The following is a 19796-nucleotide window of genomic DNA, read 5'->3' as shown; positions in this document are numbered from 1 at the left end:
TGACCAGGATGTTTTGGCAAATGTCATCATAAAAAACATCTGCCAAGTTCAGTAGTTCCAGAATGTCAGTGGATTCCATTTTCAGTTAAACAAAAACCACCCCAATTATTTTACTGTATAGGAGGCCAGAAATTTGTGACTCCTGGTAATGATGATCATTTTTGTGAAATTAGCTCTGATGCTGACCTACAAATGAGAAAGAGTCAGTCATGTTTATATTTCTGAATTATCTTTTTGAACTTGCAGCATTCCTAAGTGAAATCATTAAATGATAACTTCTTAAAATAACCCCAGCAAAGAAGGTGCTGGGATCAGTAACAGACAGATGCATGAAGGACACAATTTTAAATAGTGTGGCTGTATTTCCAGTTAAAATCATAGTTAAACCTCAGGAGATCTGCCAGAGAACTTTATGGAAGTAGATTTTATTTTGATACTTAAAAGTACTTTTGTACTTGTACCTACGTGATACTTTTGATACTTACTTCTCCTTGTAATTGTTTTTTCCATGCTTTTCTGACTTGTGAACACCAGTTATTTAAGGAGCTGCAGCCATGGATGGTAATGAACTGTTGACTTCTTTCCTAGCTCACCATAAAGATAAATCTACAAATGCTGCTGGAACATCTGCTCTGGTTTAGTGTTAAATGTTAGTTTGAAATCCCTTTTCCTTTGTTTCCCATACGGCTCACAGCAGGCTTCAGTAAAACAAGCAGCACTTGCTAGTCAGGTCAGAAAACACAGAACTGTTGACTCCATTTTGTGCAGTTTCTTTAACAAGCCTACAGATATATTTCTTCATGAAGGCCTCACAGTGAAAATAGGAGACTTTGGTCTGGCAACTGTAAAATCCAGGTGGAGTGGATCCCAGCAGGTGGAGCAGCCCACGGGCTCCATCCTGTGGATGGTGAGCATGACATTCCCTGCTCTGAAATACTCCCCTCAGCACTGTCCTGAACACTCAGCTCTGTCAGTCCTGGGAGGATTTTTGTTCCAGCTGTAGGACAAGTTAAAATGGAAGTGCTGGAGTGCAAAATTTGCAAATTGTGCAAAGTAGGCACCAGGCACCCATGGACTCTCCACTGGGGCTTGTGAGTTATTTTAAATATTTAGGGCTGCCAGTATATCTGGGAATTTGTATTAAAAATATCAGGATGCTTGGCTAAGACTGTTTTGTGCTCTGTGAAATACAAACATCACCTGAAACAGTTCCAGAAGCAGAAATGTTCTTTTCTGTAAAAAAAAAAAAAATTATACAAAAAGCCAAGTTTTTAAAAACTTTCCATAAAAGGATTTAAAACTAATTTACCCAGTGGCATGCAATGTATTTGTGTACATGAAACAGACCCTGGGGGGAAAAAAAAACCCTGCATATTTGCTCATTGCAGGCTTTTTTAAAAAACTCTATTTATTTTATTCATTTATAGCCCATCTTTGCTGAGCTGTCACAGGAGGGGAGGTTGTTTCTGTTTCCTTGGAAGCTCCTGTGATCCCTTATTGTGGTTTTTATGCTGTTGTACTTTAGTGCTTTGCTTAATAATTCTGAGGGAATTCTTTAGGAGGGAGAGAAAAATCTTAGCCATTGGGAAAGTTCGTCTGGTGGTTCACACCTTGTTTTTTCAGTCATCTGGCAGGGTTTATTTTAAGAAATTTCATAATTTGCAAATATCTTTAAATATTCCTGCATTTCTTCCCTGATCTGTTTGATATGTGTTGTTTTGTGTTTGGCTTTCACATTTCCTGACCATGTTTTGGTATCAGTTTACAAGAGATTAGAATTTTGTATTTTTCCCTTTTGACCTTGATACCAGTTTAAGAACTGATGGTGAAACTCAGGCTCAGTTCTGTGTGAGGTGCAACAGGAGTCAGTAAATGTTGCAAATCCAAATAGTAATGTTTTTTTGTAATGGCAAAATGCTTGTTCAGTAAAGCATTGGTATTTTGTGTGCTCTGAACTGTATTGGTATTTTAGATAAGATGTGGAGTAGCCCTGCCTGAACTTCTCCAGAGCCTTAGGTAAACTCCTCAGAGCTTTGGGGGTGCCCTTTGCTCACTCATTTCAGCTGAGCTCCCTGTCTCTGCTTCCCAAATCCTTTCTCTCCTCTTGTGCTTTCTGCTTTGTTCATAGTTCCTTTCCCCTGGCAGGCCCCCGAGGTGATCCGGATGCAGGACAGCAACCCCTTCAGCTTCCAGTCAGATGTCTACTCCTATGGAATAGTGCTGTATGAGCTGATGACAGGAGAGCTGCCCTACTCCCACATCAACAACAGAGATCAGGTGAGGAACCCTCTGGGAGCACATCCCCTTGGCCTCCAGAAATGCAGGGTAAATACAAATGCAAACTAGCTGCAGTGGTGTTGACAGCCTGCTTGGTTTCAGCAGTAAATGTGTAACTGACAGTGCAGGTACTCAAAGGAAAAAATCCCTTGTTCATAAACATTTGAAGTGCCCTGTTAATTTATTCCCAGGTTATAGCTTTTGCTGCACAGTAAAATATTGGTTTTTAATTTGAAGTTACGGAAAATTCCCATTTTGGTGTTAAATATTCTGCTGCTACATCAGGAAGATGGGATTTGGTGCTTTTTACTAAGGGAAAAACCCCAGTAACTATTGTCCAACCTTGGAGTATTGAATATTTGTGTTTGGTCTTTCCCAAGCTGTGCTGTTAGCCAAACCTGCAGGGCTGTGCTGTGCCCTGTGGGACTGGGTTTCATCACCCTGGGGGCACTACAGCTGCCCAGCAGTGAGGCCCTTGTGTAACCTGCTTTTTGTGCTGTGGGTGGGTGTTTTGCAGATCATTTTCATGGTTGGCAGGGGCTATGCTTCCCCAGACCTCAGCAAGCTGTACAAGAACTGCCCCAAGGCCATGAAGAGGCTGGTAGCAGATTGTTTGAAGAAAGTTCGGGAAGAACGACCTCTGTTCCCACAGGTGAGTGGGGTGTCCTGACAGGGCCTGGGGGCTTTGTGGAGAGCCATTAGCACAAGAGTCTGCTCAGATGGAAATTGTGGTTAATAGGAGGTGCAGCCTGTGCCCTGGTTCTGTGTTTACTGCTAACGCAGCTCTTGGCAGTTCGAGTCCGTGGAGCACAACCTGCAGTTGTGGGGCTGAGGCTGTGCTGGGCTAACAGCAGAGCAGGCTTTCAACCCCTGACCTGCCTAGAGACAAACCAAACCCCCCTCACTCCATAAAAGTGAAATCTATCTCTGGATATCCATTTTATTTTAGAGTAGGCTGAGGGAAATGAGAGGCCACTGCTCCTTTCCTTCCCCACAACTCTGAACAAGGAAACAAAATCCACTGGGGGTGTAAATTCATGGAGCAATTTTTGGTATTTCTGCAAGGGATGCTTTATCTTTTCCTGTCACTATGGGGATGGGGAGGGTACTTTCTTAAACTCATTGATGATGAGTAATTAATTAATTAAACATCAGTAATTTTGAAAAAAATGACTTCTTGCTGTTGCAGTCAAGCATTGTTTAGAAAGTTGTTTTTAAATGTCTGGCAGAAGATGCAGTTCCTTCCCTGTTACTCTGCTGGGGGGTGGTTTAGATGCTCATATGAAGAGCCATTAGCACAACAAGAGTCTGCTCAGATGGAAATTGTGGTTAATAGGAGGTGCAGCCTGTGCCCTGGTTCTGTGTTTACTGCTAACGCAGCTCTTGGCAGTTTGAGTCCGTGGAGCACAACCTGCAGTTGTGGGGCTGAGGCTGTGCTGGGCTAACAGCAGAGCAGGCTTTCAACCCCTGACCTGCCTAGAGACAAACCAAACCCCCCTCACTCCATAAAAGTGAAATCTATCTCTGGATATCCATTTTATTTTAGAGTAGGCTGAGGGAAATGAGAGGCCACTGCTCCTTTCCTTCCCCACAACTCTGAACAAGGAAACAAAATCCACTGGGGGTGTAAATTCATGGAGCAATTTTTGGTATTTCTGCAAGGGATGCTTTATCTTTTCCTGTCACTATGGGGATGGGGAGGGTACTTTCTTAAACTCATTGATGATGAGTAATTAATTAATTAAACATCAGTAATTTTGAAAAAAATGACTTCTTGCTGTTGCAGTCAAGCATTGTTTAGAAAGTTGTTTTTAAATGTCTGGCAGAAGATGCAGTTCCTTCCCTGTTACTCTGCTGGGGGGTGGTTTAGATGCTCATTAATTGCTCCTAATGTCTGTGCACTGATGAGGAGCACCCTCCCAGCCTCTGGAACCCCCTGAGGCCTCCCAGCACTGACAGTGATGGGCACAGTTGGGTTCCTCCAGCTCTGTTTTCAGTGCCCCACAGAGCATTAATGCAAAACCTGAACTGGATAAGAATTGAATGAGTGAATGAATGAAGGAGTTAATGACTGAATGAAGGTTTAGATGGGAGCAGAGGCAGCTGCAGGCCCCACAAGCCTCTCAGAGCTGCTGTTTCCCCCAGATCCTGTCGTCCATCGAGCTGCTGCAGCACTCTCTGCCCAAAATCAACCGCAGCGCCTCGGAGCCGTCCCTGCACCGCGCCGCCCACACCGAGGACATCAACTCGTGCACGCTGACCTCCACCAGGCTGCCCGTGTTCTGAGCTGCTCCTGCCCTGCTCCTGCCCTGCTCCTGGCTGGAGCAGCAGGGGGAACTCGAGCTGTGCCTCCAGCCTCGGTGGCCGGGCTCCTCCGGCAGGACCCTCCGCGTCCCATCCCACCAAGAAGCTGCTACGGATTTGTGCAGTTCTCAGCCTGCAGGGACACAGCTCCTCATTGCCTTTGCTACCATCTCTTGTTCTGGGAGAGGTAACAGACTACAAATCAAGAGATCTATTACTATTTTTTTAATAGATGCACTTGAGCCTTATTTTCCCCTTCCCAGAAGCGATGGCTGTTTCTTTGGCAGTGGTTCTGGCTGGGTTTGCTCTGTGCTCAGTGAGGGGCTCTGAGGACAGGTCATGTTCTGGTGCTCTGACTGCCCCATGCCAAGTGTCACCTCACCCTGGGGAGTTGTGCCTGGAGTGGGAAGAGGAAATAACTCTGGAAATCAGCTCCTGCCTAAGAGCTTCACCAAGCCAATGAAATAAGTTCAAATGCTAATCCAACACAAAATAGTTTTGCAATAGTTTTGCACATAGAAGAAAAACTCTTGCAAAAGGATGGAATCTGTTATGAATTGTCCTGCTCAGAGAAGGAGGTGAGCCAGTCCTGCTCTGGTCATCTTGAGAAGCCTCCCAGCTGCCTTTGGTACTATGGACCTGCTGCTGCAGCCCAGGCAGGGGGTGAGGAGTGCTGGGCTGGGCTGGCAGAGGCTGAGGATGTTCCCACCTCCTGCAGAGGCTGCATCCCAGCGGAAGCTGTCGTCCAAGAGATGCACTAGCAAGAGGAAACTGAGCATATACAGTTTTTCTTGTTGATTTGGGTTTTAATTTTGTTTTTATTGCTCCTGAGAAAATGCATTTATTGTAAGCCAAGGTTCCTCTGATTATCTTATTTTAATAAAATAAATTAAATTTTAGGTTTAAGATTCAATGTCATTTTAATGTAGTCATCCACAGTTCCAAGTGGGACATCTGCATTTGGAAAACTCAAGAAATGACATTCTGAATAGTTTTTAAAAACTGATAAATAATAGCAGTGCAAGTAAAAACACACTTGATAAAACAACCTCTACATTTCCAGTCACATGACAAGACAGTTGTTGTACTGTAGTGATCTTTGAGCAGCAGCTGCTTTGGACACTCCCCCTGCTGTGCTCTCAGGCTCTTGCCCTGCACCACTTTGGCTCAATTTTCTCTTATTTACTGAGGTGCAAGTGAGGTTTTTGTGTTGGCTGAACTCCGTGGGGGACAGGAATAGGTGGATGGATCTAAAAACGGGTTTTTTCAAATAGCAGTTGGTAAAATGTGGTTATTAGGGCACAAATGGAAGGCCAGGTTGGGATTTTGCCTTTCTGTGGGTGCAGAGGGTACTGGGGTCAGGGCTGGCACCTCCACCCCAAAGCTGCTGGGCACATCTGCTGCCTTTGCTGGGAACTGGGACCGTCCCTGTCTCCAGCTCTCCCTGGAATGCCCCAACAGCCACTGCAGCCTCTCCTCTGCAGCAGCAAAACCCACAAAGCCCCTGTGAAAGGGAGGGGAGCCAGACCCAGAAATCACCTCCAGTTTGTCCTCAGAACATTCTGGAACAGGACAAGGGCAGAACATGAATCCCTGGGTGATAACTGAGAAGGCCTGTGAGCTTTGCTTCCTAAACAGTAAATTGAGACTTGAAGTGTCCATATAGTTCTGCATGGTTTTTAACAATATGATTGGTATTTGGACTGCAACTCTTGCTAAACATTATTTATCTCTAATTGTCACTTCATTATAAAAAGCTTAAAACATGGAAGAAAAAAACCCCGAAGAGGTAAGTTGTTTTTACTTTAACTCTGATTTCTCAAAAGAAACCATCAACCTGTGATTTTTACACCAGATGATGTGTCTCTTGAAAAAATGAAGTATTTTTGAGAAGTAGGTTTATTTTAACCAGCACTTGATGTCCAGTTAAATGAAATATGCTGAGTGAAGAACTGAGAAACTCAGACATTTTAAGTCCCTGGTAGCTTTGAAAAACAAGTTATCTTTTTAATTTCAGACCATCCCTCATGGCTTCTTGGGGCAAAGTGAATCAGGAATGTCCTGTTTAGGGTAAAGAACATTCTCTCCATTGATTTTTTTTTAAGTGTATTCCTGACAATATTTCATTCTGGAAAAAAAAAAAATGTATGTGTAGGAGCAGATGGAAATGAGCTTCAGTGGGAGGGTGAGGGCTGGGAAGTGTTCTGGGGTAGAAAGGGTGCTTGGGTGTCCTTGACACATTCATCCATCTTGGTGTGTGACCTCCCTCTCAGGGATAATTTACCTTCTGCTTTGGAATTAGTGCTGACCAACTGCACTGATTGGACTTCTGACCTTTGCTGGGCCAGTTTTACCAAGAAACTGGGAACTGATGTGCTTACAGCCACTGCCAAGGCCACAAATTAACTGCAGGGGGGAAAAACGATGGGAAAGTTGCATTTCCAGGTGAGACCAGAGGGCACAGCTGGCAGAGGGGAGGAGCTCCTGACCCAGGAATGCCAAGAGCAGATGAGGGGATAATCCTGGAGCCACTGAGATGCTGGAATCCCAGGCTAAGGTTGCTGCTGCTCCCTCCCAGCAGGGAGCCAGGCCCTGCTGTGCCCAGCCCGGGGCGGCCCTGCGTGCCCAGCTAGCAGCTGCCTCCTGCCCAGGTCTCTTTGCTTTGCTTCACCATTTCCCACCCTGGTGGATCGAGGCTGTGACCATCACTGATCCACAGGTGCTGATTACAAACCTTTCTGCTCTTGACCTTTCTTACACATTTTTAAGTATTATTTTTTATGCTTTTATATTGCTGTAGATAATAACCAAACCAGTTACACACCTGCCTTCCATTGCAACCAAACTGTTCTAAAATAAACCCCACATCTCTCTTTGTATTTACAAACACTGCTCAGTGATTTACAAGGGGCTGAGTCAGTGGCAGCTCCTGCTCAGGCGTGTCCATGCTGTTGTGAACTCAGCAGCCACTGCAGTGCACGCTCAATTCTCCGTTTAAATTCCAAGTTAAAACAGTTGACTTGGCAGAATTAACTTCTGGTACCAGATTTCACAACCCAACTGCCTTTGCCACACCAACAGAAATCACATTTTTAACAAAGCCAGAATTCAGTAACGATTCAGAGATGGGCATTAATCCCTCAGCCCTCCTGGGGCAAAGGGCGATGGTGGCTGAGCTGCTGCAGAGCCACTCCTGGCTCTGGGGCAGGCCTGGCCAGGATTTGGGAGAACACCTCATCGTGCTGAGCTCCCAAGCTCCCGTCAGTGCAGTTCAGGAATCAGTGCAGCTGCATTTGCTGTCCAGCAGGAGCCGCTGCTGCCTCTGAGCACTGCAGTTAGTGTAAAACAGGGCTGGGAGCTCCACTGGCAGCACCTGGGGAGCCAGGCCTGCCCAGAGCATCCACCGACCTTACTCTGGACTCAGGTACCAGCTGAGGTATAATGTACCAGCTCCTTTTTAAGGAGAAAACCCTACACTGACCATTATTCCCAGTGGGTTTTGTAGTTATACATTTAGCTGACTTAGTGGAGAAACAACCCAAAAGCACCCAAACTCTAATTAGCAACAGTTTTTACCAGCTTAAGCTTTCACTGGACCTGTATTTACACTACCACTCAGCTCACAAGACAGCATATGTTAGGCCAGAGAGGGAGAAAACCCTCCTGGGATTAAGGGATTTTTTTCCATGCAGCCAATTTTTTTTTTCTTTTAAATATATTTGAGCCTTTTTTTGTTGTTGCCATATAAAAACTACCTGAAAACTTTACCAGGACTGCACAAGTAACCAGCAGGGCACATTGTGTTCTACCTGTGCTGCAGAGATAAAAGCATGGCTGACAGCCAGCTGCACTGGGGGCTCAGAGGGGCTGTGTGTGCTCCCTGGCAGCAGTGGGCTCCTCCTCAGCCCCAGAGAGGTGCATGAAGAGCTCCCCCAGCTCCGTCACCTCGGCGTCGGCGCCGGGCGCGCTCCTGCTCTCCCTGTCCTCGATGAAGTCCCACAGGCGCACGGAATTGAAGAACTGCAACAGAGAGAGAGCAGCCTGAGCCCCCCAGCCAGCACCCCTGGCCTGGGCAGGCAGCTCCCCATTAAAACCAGCCCCAAAGCTGCCTCTGAGCTCTGGTGACAGCCAGGCTCTCGTGTCCCAGGCAGTGAGGGGACACAGCTGGGGCACGGCCAGCACCACTTTCTGAGGTTTTACCCTTTTCAGCTGCCCTTATGCCAGCACAGGATGGGAGCTGTGAGTATGTGGGTGAAAGCTTTAAGGGCAGAATTCCTGTGAGGAAAGGTTTGGACTGGTGGCAAAAACAAAGCAATGCTATTTTGTAGTTGAAGATGTAGAGACTTTCTGTCTCCAAGAACAAACCCTTGCCCAGGGAACAGCGAGAGGGGCTTTTCCCACTTGTCCTGCGTGGCAGGAAGCACTGGCAGCAGCACAGGTGAGCTGCAGGGAGCTGGGGGCAGCAGGGCCCTCCTTACCCGCACGGTGCCCTCGGAGCTGAGCTGCTTCCGCGGCTTCTCAGGCTCCGCTCGCGTCCCGTCGGGATAGGCGTGGAGGTACAGACACTTCCCTCCAAAGGGACACGTTCCTTTGCCTTGCTCAAAGTACTTGCAGGGCTTTTTCCTGAGTTAATTACAAGAGAGAGGGTTATTGCCTTCAGCTGGAAGGGAGGGAGGAGCAGTCCAGTCCCCACAGCCTCAGTGATGCTCTGGTGACACAGCCAGAGCTTTGGCCTCATTCCTGAGCTGAGAGCAGTGACACTTCCATTTTCCTTCCCTGTTTGCTCTCCCCAGCCACCAACAACCTTCCAGGCAGATAGGGCTGAGGGATCCACACAAAGCCAGTTTTGGCAAGTGAGCTGAAATAGCTTCAGCATTTCTGAGCACTTCTGAGGGAGGCTGAATGGCTGAACTACAATTACACAGCCACAGAGTAAAGCAGGAGTGTGAGCAGAGATGAGGAGCTCTCTGCACAGGGGTCTGTAGTTACATTAAGTTTAAAAATAAAGGCTCAGCAATTGACTCTTAGAGCAGCTAAAGAACAATGTGAGGAGTGTGGGTGGCTGCTGAACTCACCCCACTCCCTGCTTAAATGCTTCAATCAGCTCATTTTTCTTCTCCTGCTCTTCCACCCAGTACACACTGGGGATGACAAACTCGGAGATCACGCGGCACTCGGGGCAGGACCTGGAGGAAAAGACAAACAGAGATGCTCTGGTACCTCCCCACAGACCTGCCACAGCAGTGAGGATCCTCCCCAGAGAAAGGGGATCTGTCACCTCAGGCAGCAGACACCTCCTCCCTCCTCAGCACTGCACTTTGTGTGCGTTTGTTGGGAGTTCCAGTTGGAATAACCCAGTTCAGGGCACCCTGGGCTTGTGTTTGTTTCTGGACTTGAGCAAAAGTCTGCACATTCCTCCCATGTGCAGAAACAAACTGTGTTCTGGGAGTGCAGCAGGAAGCCAAAAACACAGATTAAGATGGCTCAGCCTTTTGAAATGCAAGGAGCTGATGGTCACTTCAATGACATTTGGAGTAAAAGTTGTGCAGAAAAGTCTGTTTTGGTAGAAGACTGAAAATATTTCCCACCTTTTCTTCAGCATGTTTGTAACTTGAGAGATGCTCAAAGAAGGAAACTTCCCTAATTGGATGTTTTAAGTTCTCTCTGAATGGGAACATGTTTGGAACACACTTTTTGTGGAGCTAGAAGATAAAGGCATTTACTGAGACAGATAATAGTGTGGTTAGTGAGCTGTAATTTAGGGAGAAATCCCATAACTAAGCACACACATAGGAAAAAATGGAATTTCTTACTGAAGCCCCCTCACTGAAGTGGGCACTGCAGTGATAACAGTTGCTCCATCAGCTCATGCCACAGGAAGATGGTAATTCTAAAGGTTCTGTGTCAGCTGGTCAGCACTGGGAGCACCAGGACACTGCCACATGAGAGCACTTCCATCTCAGTTCTGAGAGCCTAGGAAATGATGCATTTCCACAAGGGGCAGAGCTTTGCCAGGTCCCAGAGTCCACTCTGCCTACTGACCAGGCAATCAGAGAGGGCTGAGTGGCCAGAGGTCCGATGCAGGGCTGTGGAATTAAGGGAACTGTACCAAAGGACACCCGGTGCACCCTGCTGCTTGTGCAGGCAGCTCTGAGCCAAGGCCTGGGCCTGGAGCAGCTGGAGCAGCTGGAGCAGGCTGTGCTGAGCCCTGCGTGGGCAGGAGCAGCCCCTCCCAGGCAGGAGCAGCACTCACTTGATGATGGGGTTCTCGAACTGCTTGGCACACCTCCACTGGCGGATGCAGGACAGGCAGTAGGTGTGGGTGCAGTTGGACAGGATCCCAAACCTCCTCTCCGAGGCCGAGGGCTTCTCATACACCACCTCCATGCAGATGCTGCACACCTTGTCCTGGCTGGCCTGGATGGCAAAGGCCCTCTCCATGTCGTGCTCAAACGTTGCCATGCACATCTGTCAGGGGAGAGGGCACTGAGAGTGCCAGCCTGGCACACCCAACTCCCCCTGGGAAGGATCTACTGCAGGGAAAGCATGGAGCACTCACTGAGGCATCATTCCTACCTGTCACTGTCAGAGTTTAATTTAAAGAACATTACATTCAATCATGTACATGTCCCAGCTGTCAGACATAAAGATGCCAGGGTGCTCCTTTCACCCCTTTCTGCATCTCTGTCAGAGAACAGGTATTGAATTATTTGGTGCTTCAAACACCCCCAAAAAACATCTCATTGAACAGGTGCCACACTCAAGGTGTTCCTCTGATTATAACTAAGGCCACATTCATTGACCAGATGCTAATTTTTACCCAGATAAGGAATTAGTCTCTTACTCCAGGCTGTCCTCCAGCTCTTCTCACCCCAGCAGTGACAATCCACAACTCATTCCCACTGCCACAGCACTGCAGGGCGAGCTGGTGCCTCAGACAGAGACCTCCCAAAGGCATTCTCCTGGGAGACCTTCAGGGTGCTGTGGGAGAAGGCTGCAGGCCAGTGGATGAGGATGAAATGGCAAAAACCACAAGCTGCAGCCTGCAGCCAATTCAGCTCCAGAGGCCCGAGCTGACCTAGCACCGTTCTCCAGACCAGCAGTACAACAGGAGCTCTGTGGAAGAAGCTCCATCTTCAGAGGAGCCAGCCCCAGCCCGCCCTGAGCACAGCACTCCCCAGCTCCCCCTTTACCATCTCGTGGGCCTTCCTCTGCTCCGGGTCGAAGGGGTGCAGCACCTGGAGGCCGCAGATCTCGCAGAGCTGCCCGTGCAGGTAGAGGCAGCGCTCCCCGAAGTGGCAGGCGCCGGCGGCGGCGTAGGGACACAGCTGCTGCCCGGCGGGACAGCCCGCGGGCCCCGCCTCCTCCAGCCCGCTGCAGATGGCCTCCAGGTACGAGTGCGGCTTGGCCTCCTCGCTGTCCGCAGGGTCACTGCAGCACGGCACGGCCCCCGCGGCGCCGGGCCGCGCCTTCTCCTCGCTGGAGCCGCACAGGTCTGCGGGGACAAGCAGCGGCACTGCACTCAGCCCACCGGCTCCTGGCCCTCCAGATTTAAAGTTTTCTTCCCGGTGCGGTCTCATCTCTAAGCCCCTCCTGCTCGTGAATCGCAGGGATTTTCCCAAGCTGCCTACCGAAGAGTTCAACGGCAGCGTTTATTCAGGTGTTCCCTGCTCACAAACAGGCTGAAAACCACAGAATCACCGAGGCTGGACAAGACCTCCGGGACCATCAGGTCTGACCAATCAGCACTTTGTCATCCAGCCCAGAGCCCCGAGTGCCAATCCAGCTGTCCCTGGACACCCCCAGGGATCAGGACTGCCTTCCAATGCCTGACCACCCTCTCCATGAAAAAATGCTTCCCGCTGTCCAGCCTGAACCTCCCCCGGCTTGAGGGATCACAAAGCTCCTCCTGTGCTGCTGCTGTCTGGGAGCAGAGCCTGACACTCCCCGCTGCCTCCTCCCCCAGGGTGGGCAGAACGCTCCCCTCCATCCCCCAGGGAGCAGGATGGGAGCAGCTGGACAGGACGGCAGGCCGAGTCTGCAGGAAGGAGGCTCCAGGAGAGCTCAGGCTGGCCTTGAAACTGCGATATCCACGGGGACAGCACCTCCCTCCCTTCCTCCCTCCCTGCCCGGGGCCGAGCACAGCAGCCTCCCACTCACTTCTGTCCCGCAGCACCAGCGTCCTCTTCTCCCTCCTGCTGCGCGGGGCGCCGGGGCCGTGCTCGGGGGGCGCCCGGGGGCTGCCCGGGGCCGCGGGGGGCGGCGGGGCCGCGGCTCCGCCCGCCGGAGGGAGCCTCACGTGGTCATACCTGCGGCGGGGAAACCGGCATCACGGCCCGGCACCGAGACACCGAACCACAGCTGCTCCGGGACGGGGAGGGATCCCCGAGAGCCGGAGGGACCGGGACACCCTGCTGGGAAACCCGGGACACCCTGCGGGGAAACCGGGACACCCTGCGGGGAAACCCGGGACACCCTGCTGGGAAACCGGGGACACCCTGCGGGGAAACCCGGGACACCCTGCTGGGAAACCGGGGACACCCTGCTGGGAAACCTGGGACACCCTGCGGGGAAACCCGGGACACCCTGCTGGGAAACCGGGGACACCCTGCGGGGAAACCCGGGACACCCTGCTGGGAAACCGGGGACACCCTGCTGGGAAACCTGGGACACCCTGCGGGGAAACCCGGGACACCCTGCTGGGAAACCGGGGACACCCTGCTGGGAAACCTGGGACACCCTGCGGGGAAACCCGGGACACCCTGCTGGGAAACCGGGGACACCCTGCTGGGAAACCTGGGACACCCTGCGGGGAAACCCGGGACACCCTGCTGGGAAACCGGGGACACCCTGCTGGGAAACCTGGGACACCCTGCGGGGAAACCCGGGACACCCTGCTGGGAAACCGGGGACACCCTGCTGGGAAACCTGGGACACCCTGCGGGGAAACCCGGGACACCCTGCTGGGAAACCGGGGACACCCTGCTGGGAAACCTGGGACACCCTGCGGGGAAACCCGGGACACCCTGCTGGGAAACCGGGGACACCCTGCTGGGAAACCTGGGACACCCTGCGGGGAAACCCGGGACACCCTGCTGGGAAACCGGGGACACCCTGCTGGGAAACCTGGGACACCCTGCGGGGAAACCCGGGACACCCTGCTGGGAAACCGGGGACACCCTGCTGGGAAACCTGGGACACCCTGCGGGGAAACCCGGGACACCCTGCTGGGAAACCGGGGACACGGGGAAACCGGCATCACGGCCCGGCACCGAGACACCGAACCACAGCTGCTCCTGGACGGGGAGGGATCCCCGACAGCCGGAGGGAACGGGACACCCTGCTGGGAAACCGGGACACCCTGCTGGGAAACCCGGGACACCCTGCGGGGAAACCGGGACACCCTGCGGGGAAACCCGGGACACCCTGCTGGGAAACCTGGGACACCCTGCGGGGAAACCCGGGACACCCTGCTGGGAAACCCGGGACACCCTGCGGGGAAAGCCGGGACACCCTGCAGCAGCAGAGCAGGAGCAGCCAGGGCAGGGAAGGGGCTGCTCCACGGACACACAGCATTTCCAGAGGAACAGAAATATTCCCCATCCGTGTCTGGAGCTGGCTGTGTGCCCGAGTGCCCAGGTCCAGGCAGGAAAAGCACACCCAGCCTGCAGCCCTCCCTGAGCCTGCAGCTGCAGCTGATGGAATGGCTGATGCCCAGGCCCTGACCCCGGCCTGGCACGGATCAGCACGGAGCTCCCAGGGCTCCTCAGCCAGCAGGGAGCTCCCCCAGAACCGATCCACAGCCTGTGCTCCCCAGAGCATTCCCCATGGAGATTTAACCTGCAGACTCCAGGCAGAGCTGTGGAATGCTCAGCCCTGCCCCAGCCCAGGGGGACACCAGGAGGGCACTTTGCCCCGAGGCAGAGCTGGAAGTCCCCAAAACTGTGCCCTGGGATGAGCAGGAGGGAGCTGCACCGCGAGCTTCCAGCCTCTCCACCAGCACCTGCAGCTCTGACTGCAAGAACCGGGTGGAAACACACCTGAAACCCAAAGCTCCATTCCCACAGAGCAGAACAATCCCTGAAACGGAGCCGGAGCAGAACTGCACCACTGGAGGCGAAAGCTGCTTTAGGCTCTGGCAAAACTGGCATTTCATGAATGGTTTCCTTGCCCAGGTGCTGTGTGCCTGCCTGGGCCGGGGCTGCCAGGCCAGGCTGCCGGCGGTGCCCAGGCGCGGGGCTTACCTGCAGCGGGAGCCGTAGGCACACTGCCCCTTCTGGTAGTACTTGCAGATGGTGGAGGACTTGCTGGTGGCCAGGTCATGGGAGAACAGGCACTTGCTGCCCTCCCGACACACGCCCTGCAAGAAGTACCTGCGGAGAGACGCGGCTCAGGCGGGCGCTGCGGCCACGCTTTGAGCATCGCTCGGCTTTGCTTTGTTCGTACAGACCCAGCGGGGCTGGCAAAGCCTCCCAGCCCTGGAGCCCGGAGCACAGCGCCCACGGCCACCTGCAGGGCTGGGCACTGCCCGGGCCCCGAGCGCCCTTCCACGAACAAACCCGCGCTGGGCCCGGGGGAGCCTTTCCACGCCGACCCCGCTGTTTGCCGGGCACCCGCGGGCCGGGACCCCGGGCAGCCTCGGGGGGCAGCGCAGGGCTGGGGACAAGGAGGGGACAAGGGGGCACCCACGGCCTCCAGCTCGGCACGGGCCGGCCCCGGACGGCGCGTGGGGGGCGGGAGAGCGGAGCGCAGGGCTCTGAAGGCGCGGGGCAGGGCCGAGGCCGTGCTTGAGGGGTGCGAGGGCTCCGGGCCCGGACGGCGCGCGGGAGCGGAACGAGGCGCTGCGAAGGCGCGGGGCAGGGGCCGAGCGGTGTCGGCGGGGAGCAGAGGGCGCTGAGGGCCGGGCCGGGCCGGGCCGGGCCGGGCCGCGCTCACCTGCACGTCACCTGCTTGGTGCTCATCGTGCCGCCGCACTGCCGGGCCCGCCCTGCTCCTCACGCCGCGCACGGAGGTTCCGCGGCGCGGGGGGGCGTGGCCGCGGCCCCGTCCCGCCCCGCGGCCGCGTTTCCGGCCGGACGGTTTTTGCCGGCGCGCTGGGCCATGGCGGTGCTGCGCGTGCGCCACTGCCGCGCGCTGCTGTACTGCCGGCGCGTGCCGGCGCGCTGCCCCGCGTGCGGCGGGGACCTGCGCGGCGCCGGGCTGGCCGCCGCGCCTGTCCGCCTGCACTGCCCCTTCCGGCACGGCCACGGGCAGCCCCGCGCCTTCCTCATCAGGCCCACCCGCGGCACCTTCCTGGAGTAACCGCCAGGGGGCGCTGCGGGAGCGGGGACGGGCGTGAGGGGAAAGGGCGGGAACGGGAATGGGAATGGGAATAGGGCATGGCACGGGAACGGGGCGGGAATGGGGGATGGCACGGGAACGGGGCGGGAATGGGAACGGGGAAAGGACAGGGGCATGGCACGGGAACGGGAATGGGAATGGGGAAAGGACGGGGCATGGCACGGGAACGGGAATGGGAATAGGGCGGGCACTGAGAAGGAGATAGGAAGGGAATGGGGAGGGGAAAGCGGCGGGCACTGAGAGGGAATGGGAGGGAAAAGGGCAGGCGAATGCGGAATGGGAGGGAAAAGGGAGGGGAATAGGGATGGGAAAGGGGCGGGCACTGCGAGGGAATGGGTGGGGAAAGGGGAAGGGAGTGGGCAGGTAAAGGGAAGGGAAAAGGGGAAAAGGGGAGGGAAGGGGAATGGAAGGTAAAGGAAGGGAGAAGGAAGTGAAATGGGAATACAAAGAGGGAAGGACGGGGGAAGGGAACGAGGAGGAAATGGAATGAATTGGGAAGGGGGCAGGGGGAAGGCAGGGGACGGGACGGCTGAAGCCCTGGGGCAGGCACCCGCCGTGCCTGCCGGGCTGTCCCGGGACACTCTGTCCCTCTGCTCCTCCAGCGGCTACGACGGGCACTGCGACCTGCACGTGGGCATCACCAATTCCCAGGGTAGGCAGCGCCGCGGCCCGGGAGCCGCCCCACCTGCCACCCCTGCTGCCCGGGGCATTCCAGCTCGGAATATCCCGGCATGGGGTCATTCCCTGGGAATGATCCCACCTTGCGGCAGAGCTCCAGAGCAAATCCATTCCCCTGAATGGATTGAACAGGCATTGAATGGAATCAACAGGTGCCTCCCACCCCTGGAATGAAGGCTAGGCTTGCTTTAAAGGAATTACAGTTTGAGTTAACACAATTTTTTCCTAATTCTAAAAACACCCCTAATTAAAAAAACGAAATTAAAATGCACATTAAAAATCCTATTGGGCTCTACCTAGAGTAGATCCACCCTGCAAAACATCAGATGTATATTTCATACAAAGCCAGTTTCCTTTGGGGGTTAAAAATGAAGCCTCATTGTCCTTCAGTTGCTCTGATTACCTAAAGAGCCAAACCCTTGTTCAGTCCACACTGTGAGAAGGAGACCAGGTTTTTGCTGGGAGCCAGGACTGCATTTCCTACTCAGCTGATGGGATGTTGGGTCAGAAAAAACCCCAGAAGGGCTGTGTGTGTGTTGGCCATGAGCCCTCTGCTGTGTTTGCAGGTGTGGTGTACAACTACGACCAGGAGGGCGTGCACAGGGATGGCAGTGGCTGGGAGCAGTGCATCAGCGTCCCCCTGGTGCAGCCACACATGTGGGAGCTCCTGCAGCAGTGGGACAAGCTCCTGGAGGAATTCTCCCTGGAAGAGGCCTGGCTCCCTCACAGGTGTGTGGGTGTGTTTGGGATGGGGTTTGGGGTCATTCAGAGCCTGGTGTCCTTCAGGACATCATTCCTGGCAGCCCAGCCTGATCACCCTCAGCCTGGCCTGGCTGCACAGAATGTTCTGAATTTGAAGTAAAGCTCAGCTGCTGGAATATAAAAGCTCTAAAGCAAGAGGTGGCTTTAGGGAATTTTGCATTAAAGCCCCAGTTCAGTAAAACATTACCTGCGTGCTGCTGAGTACAAAAGTCCAGGCACAATTCCATGGTTATTTTTAGGTGTGTCTGCATTTAAAGGCTGAGCACAGCGATGGGATTCTTGCCCTATTGTTGTTTTTGATGTAAGTGGTGAGAAATGGAGAGCAGGCTGATTTCTGCTCTTGTGGTGCCAGAGCAGGAAAGCACCACTGCTGGGACTGTCCCTCAGTGAGAGCAGCTGTGACACAGAGCCTGCCTGGGTGCCACTGAGTGAATGCAACCATAAAAGAAAAAAACAACCCATCAAATCAAAGCACTTTTCAGCAATTCTCTGTGTGCTGACTATAAAATTTCAGGGATCAAACATTACCCCCCACCCCCCCAAAGGAGATGGAAAATTTGATTTAGAGCAGAATTTTTAGATGTTTATGGAGCTGGTAAAACCATCAGAATTTGTGTCACTTCTACAGTTCCCAGTAAAAGTGCCTTGACATCAATCACTGGCAGAAAGTCAGAGATGTGTGCATCCCTTCTCCTGGCTTTCCCTGGTTTCCATCTGCCACCTCCTGACACAGTGACCTTTTTCACAGCCACACCAGTGACCACTGAACTGAAAACAACTTTAATTAAACTCCTCTGCTTATTTTTTCAGTGGGCAGGAACTGCACTGAACTAATCCTGTAACTCCTTTGGGTTCAGGCCAAGCCTAATCTGTTTTTCTTGAGAGCTTTTCACTTACTGAAGGGTGGTAGAGAAATCACTGCTAGGATTTGAAATCAGCTCCCACTCACCCTTGGTGGCACACAATTAACTCTGGGGCTGCAGGAAAGAGCTGCTGACAATAGCTGGAAGAGCAAAGGTTAACAAGGTAAAAGCCAAAGAAGTACAGAAAATAAGAACTCTTTTTTGTCAAGCCTTGCAGCCCTCTCATTTTTACACTCAGAGTTCAGGCTGGAAGGGACCACTTGTGAGGAATATATTGAACCACTGGGAGGGAGGGGGAGTAACTGGAGAGCATTCCTGGAGTAAACATTCCCTGGGGGTGGGGTGGGTGGCAGTGCCCTGCTCAGGGGTGTTTGGTGATGGCAGTGCCCTGCCTGGCTGAGGGGCTGTTTGGTGATGGCAGTGCCCTGCTCAGGGGCTGTTTGGATATGGCAGTGCCCTGCTCAGGGGGGTTTGGTGATGGCAGTGCCCTGCTCAGGGGGGTTTGGTGATGGCAGTGCCCTGCTCAGGGGGGTTTGGTGATGGCAGTGCCCTGCTCAGGGCTGTTTGGTGATGGCAGTGCCCTGCCTGGCTGCGGGGCTGTTTCCCCAGGTACGAGGAGCAGCAGCACAACTGCTACACCTTCGGCCTGGCCTTCATCAACCGCGTGCGGCAGGGCCGGGGCGGGGCCGCCCTGAGCAAAGCCGAGTTCACCGAGAGCTTCCTGCTGGCCCGCACCAGGGAGGCCTCCCGGTACCTCGGCCTGCAGCAGCAGCTGGCTCACAGAGACGTCTACATCGTGCCCTTGGCTGAGCAGGAGCAGGACAGCGTGGCTGGAAACCACAGCCTGCTGCTGGAGTAGCGATGGGAGAGGAAGGCCTCGGGCTCCACCTCAGGGGTTGAGGTTTAACGTGGTTAAAAACCAGTAACTTCACCCGGCACCTCAGGGAGGATCAGGATACTGAGCTTGTGCATTTCAGGGAAGTTACACACACACAATGTACACACGACAGAGAATTTCCATGGGAACTATTCCTGTGGAAAAATGTTTTGTGATTTAACATTCACTGTGTGCTCTGCAAAGACACTTCACAGCAGAAATCAGAACTGCTGTGGAGTTCAGGGCTTTACAAATGAACTGTGGGAACATCAGCTGTAGCAATTAGAAATGGCCTTTTCTGTCACATTTGTTTACTGATGAGTGAAAAAAGGGAACATATGTTTGTGTGCTGCTAAATCTGACTGCTACTTTCCTTTAATTACTAATAAATACACCAACAAATCCAGCCTCTTTGCCCGTCAGATTTCTTTTTCCATTCTGAACTGCAGGGTAAAGGAAAGAAGCCAAGGTAGAATTCAGATACCTGAATGTGAAGCTGCAAATCCCAAGGGAAGAAACACTTCTCACCCAGATGGGGAAAGGTGCCCAGGCCCCAGAATAAATTTAAACTCTGGGAAGAGTTCCTCAGTTCTGAGCTGTGATTGTAGAAGTTCCAGAGTCCCAAATGCAACAATCAAACCTCTCCCCATATCAAATCTGGATTCACCAAGACTCTGAAGTCAGGTTTGTGCTGC

General features: G+C 53.0%; 3 protein-coding genes across 7 annotated transcripts in view; 2 read left to right on the top strand and 1 right to left on the bottom strand.

Annotated features, from left to right (window-relative positions):
* Positions 1–5480, top strand: part of RAF1 (Raf-1 proto-oncogene, serine/threonine kinase) — a 62898-nt gene extending 57418 nt beyond the window's left edge. For all 5 annotated transcript variants that reach the window (XM_041459128.1, XM_041459131.1, XM_041459130.1 and 2 more), the window contains 4 exons: positions 789–907; positions 2146–2277; positions 2795–2929; positions 4423–5480. In XM_041459128.1, coding sequence (XP_041315062.1) covers positions 789–907; positions 2146–2277; positions 2795–2929; positions 4423–4563 — 527 coding nt within the window. In that variant the 3' untranslated portion in view covers positions 4564–5480. The remainder of the gene's footprint in view (positions 1–788; positions 908–2145; positions 2278–2794; positions 2930–4422) is intronic.
* A 2-nt stretch (positions 5481–5482) lies between these two features.
* Positions 5483–15636, bottom strand: MKRN2 (makorin ring finger protein 2). The gene is made up of 8 exons (XM_041459133.1): positions 15517–15636; positions 14826–14954; positions 12742–12890; positions 11775–12076; positions 10835–11049; positions 9657–9767; positions 9060–9204; positions 5483–8601 (listed from the first exon to the last, which is right to left on the bottom strand). The coding sequence occupies exons 1-8, from the start codon at positions 15540–15542 to the stop codon at positions 8440–8442; spliced, it is 1239 nt and encodes a 412-aa protein (XP_041315067.1). The 5' UTR covers positions 15543–15636; the 3' UTR covers positions 5483–8439.
* On the top strand, positions 15618–19507 carry MKRN2OS (MKRN2 opposite strand). Its single transcript, XM_041459134.1, has 4 exons — positions 15618–15878; positions 16524–16573; positions 17166–17328; positions 18834–19507. Exons 1-4 carry the CDS (start codon positions 15682–15684, stop codon positions 19081–19083), a joined length of 660 nt encoding a protein of 219 aa, XP_041315068.1. The 5' UTR covers positions 15618–15681; the 3' UTR covers positions 19084–19507.
* Positions 19508–19796: the final 289 nt, after the last annotated feature.

This window comes from Pyrgilauda ruficollis, unplaced genomic scaffold (genome assembly GCF_017590135.1).
Source record: "Pyrgilauda ruficollis isolate IOZ18807 unplaced genomic scaffold, ASM1759013v1 scaffold131, whole genome shotgun sequence".
NCBI classification, from domain to species: domain Eukaryota; kingdom Metazoa; phylum Chordata; class Aves; order Passeriformes; family Passeridae; genus Pyrgilauda; species Pyrgilauda ruficollis.
Note: the sequence above shows the minus strand (reverse complement) of the source record. Positions and strands in the feature narration are given on the sequence as shown.

What these genes read in the sequence shown, in the direction of transcription:
- MKRN2 (XM_041459133.1), bottom strand. Translation starts at nt 15,542, where the DNA reads ATGAGCACCAAGCAGGTGACGTGCAG. An exon ending in GCTGGTGCTGCGGGACAGAA is followed by an intron (nt 12,077 to 12,741) that starts GTGAGTGGGAGG and finishes TTGTCCCCGCAG; the next exon opens with ACCTGTGCGGCTCCAGCGAG. An exon ending in TTCGAGAACCCCATCATCAA is followed by an intron (nt 9,768 to 10,834) that starts GTGAGTGCTGCT and finishes CTTTTCCTCCAG; the next exon opens with GTCCTGCCCCGAGTGCCGCG.
- MKRN2OS (XM_041459134.1), top strand. Translation starts at nt 15,682, where the DNA reads ATGGCGGTGCTGCGCGTGCGCCACTGCCGCGCGCTGCTGTACTGCCGG. An exon ending in GGGCATCACCAATTCCCAGG is followed by an intron (nt 16,574 to 17,165) that starts GTAGGCAGCGCC and finishes CTGTGTTTGCAG; the next exon opens with GTGTGGTGTACAACTACGAC. An exon ending in GAGGCCTGGCTCCCTCACAG is followed by an intron (nt 17,329 to 18,833) that starts GTGTGTGGGTGT and finishes CTGTTTCCCCAG; the next exon opens with GTACGAGGAGCAGCAGCACA.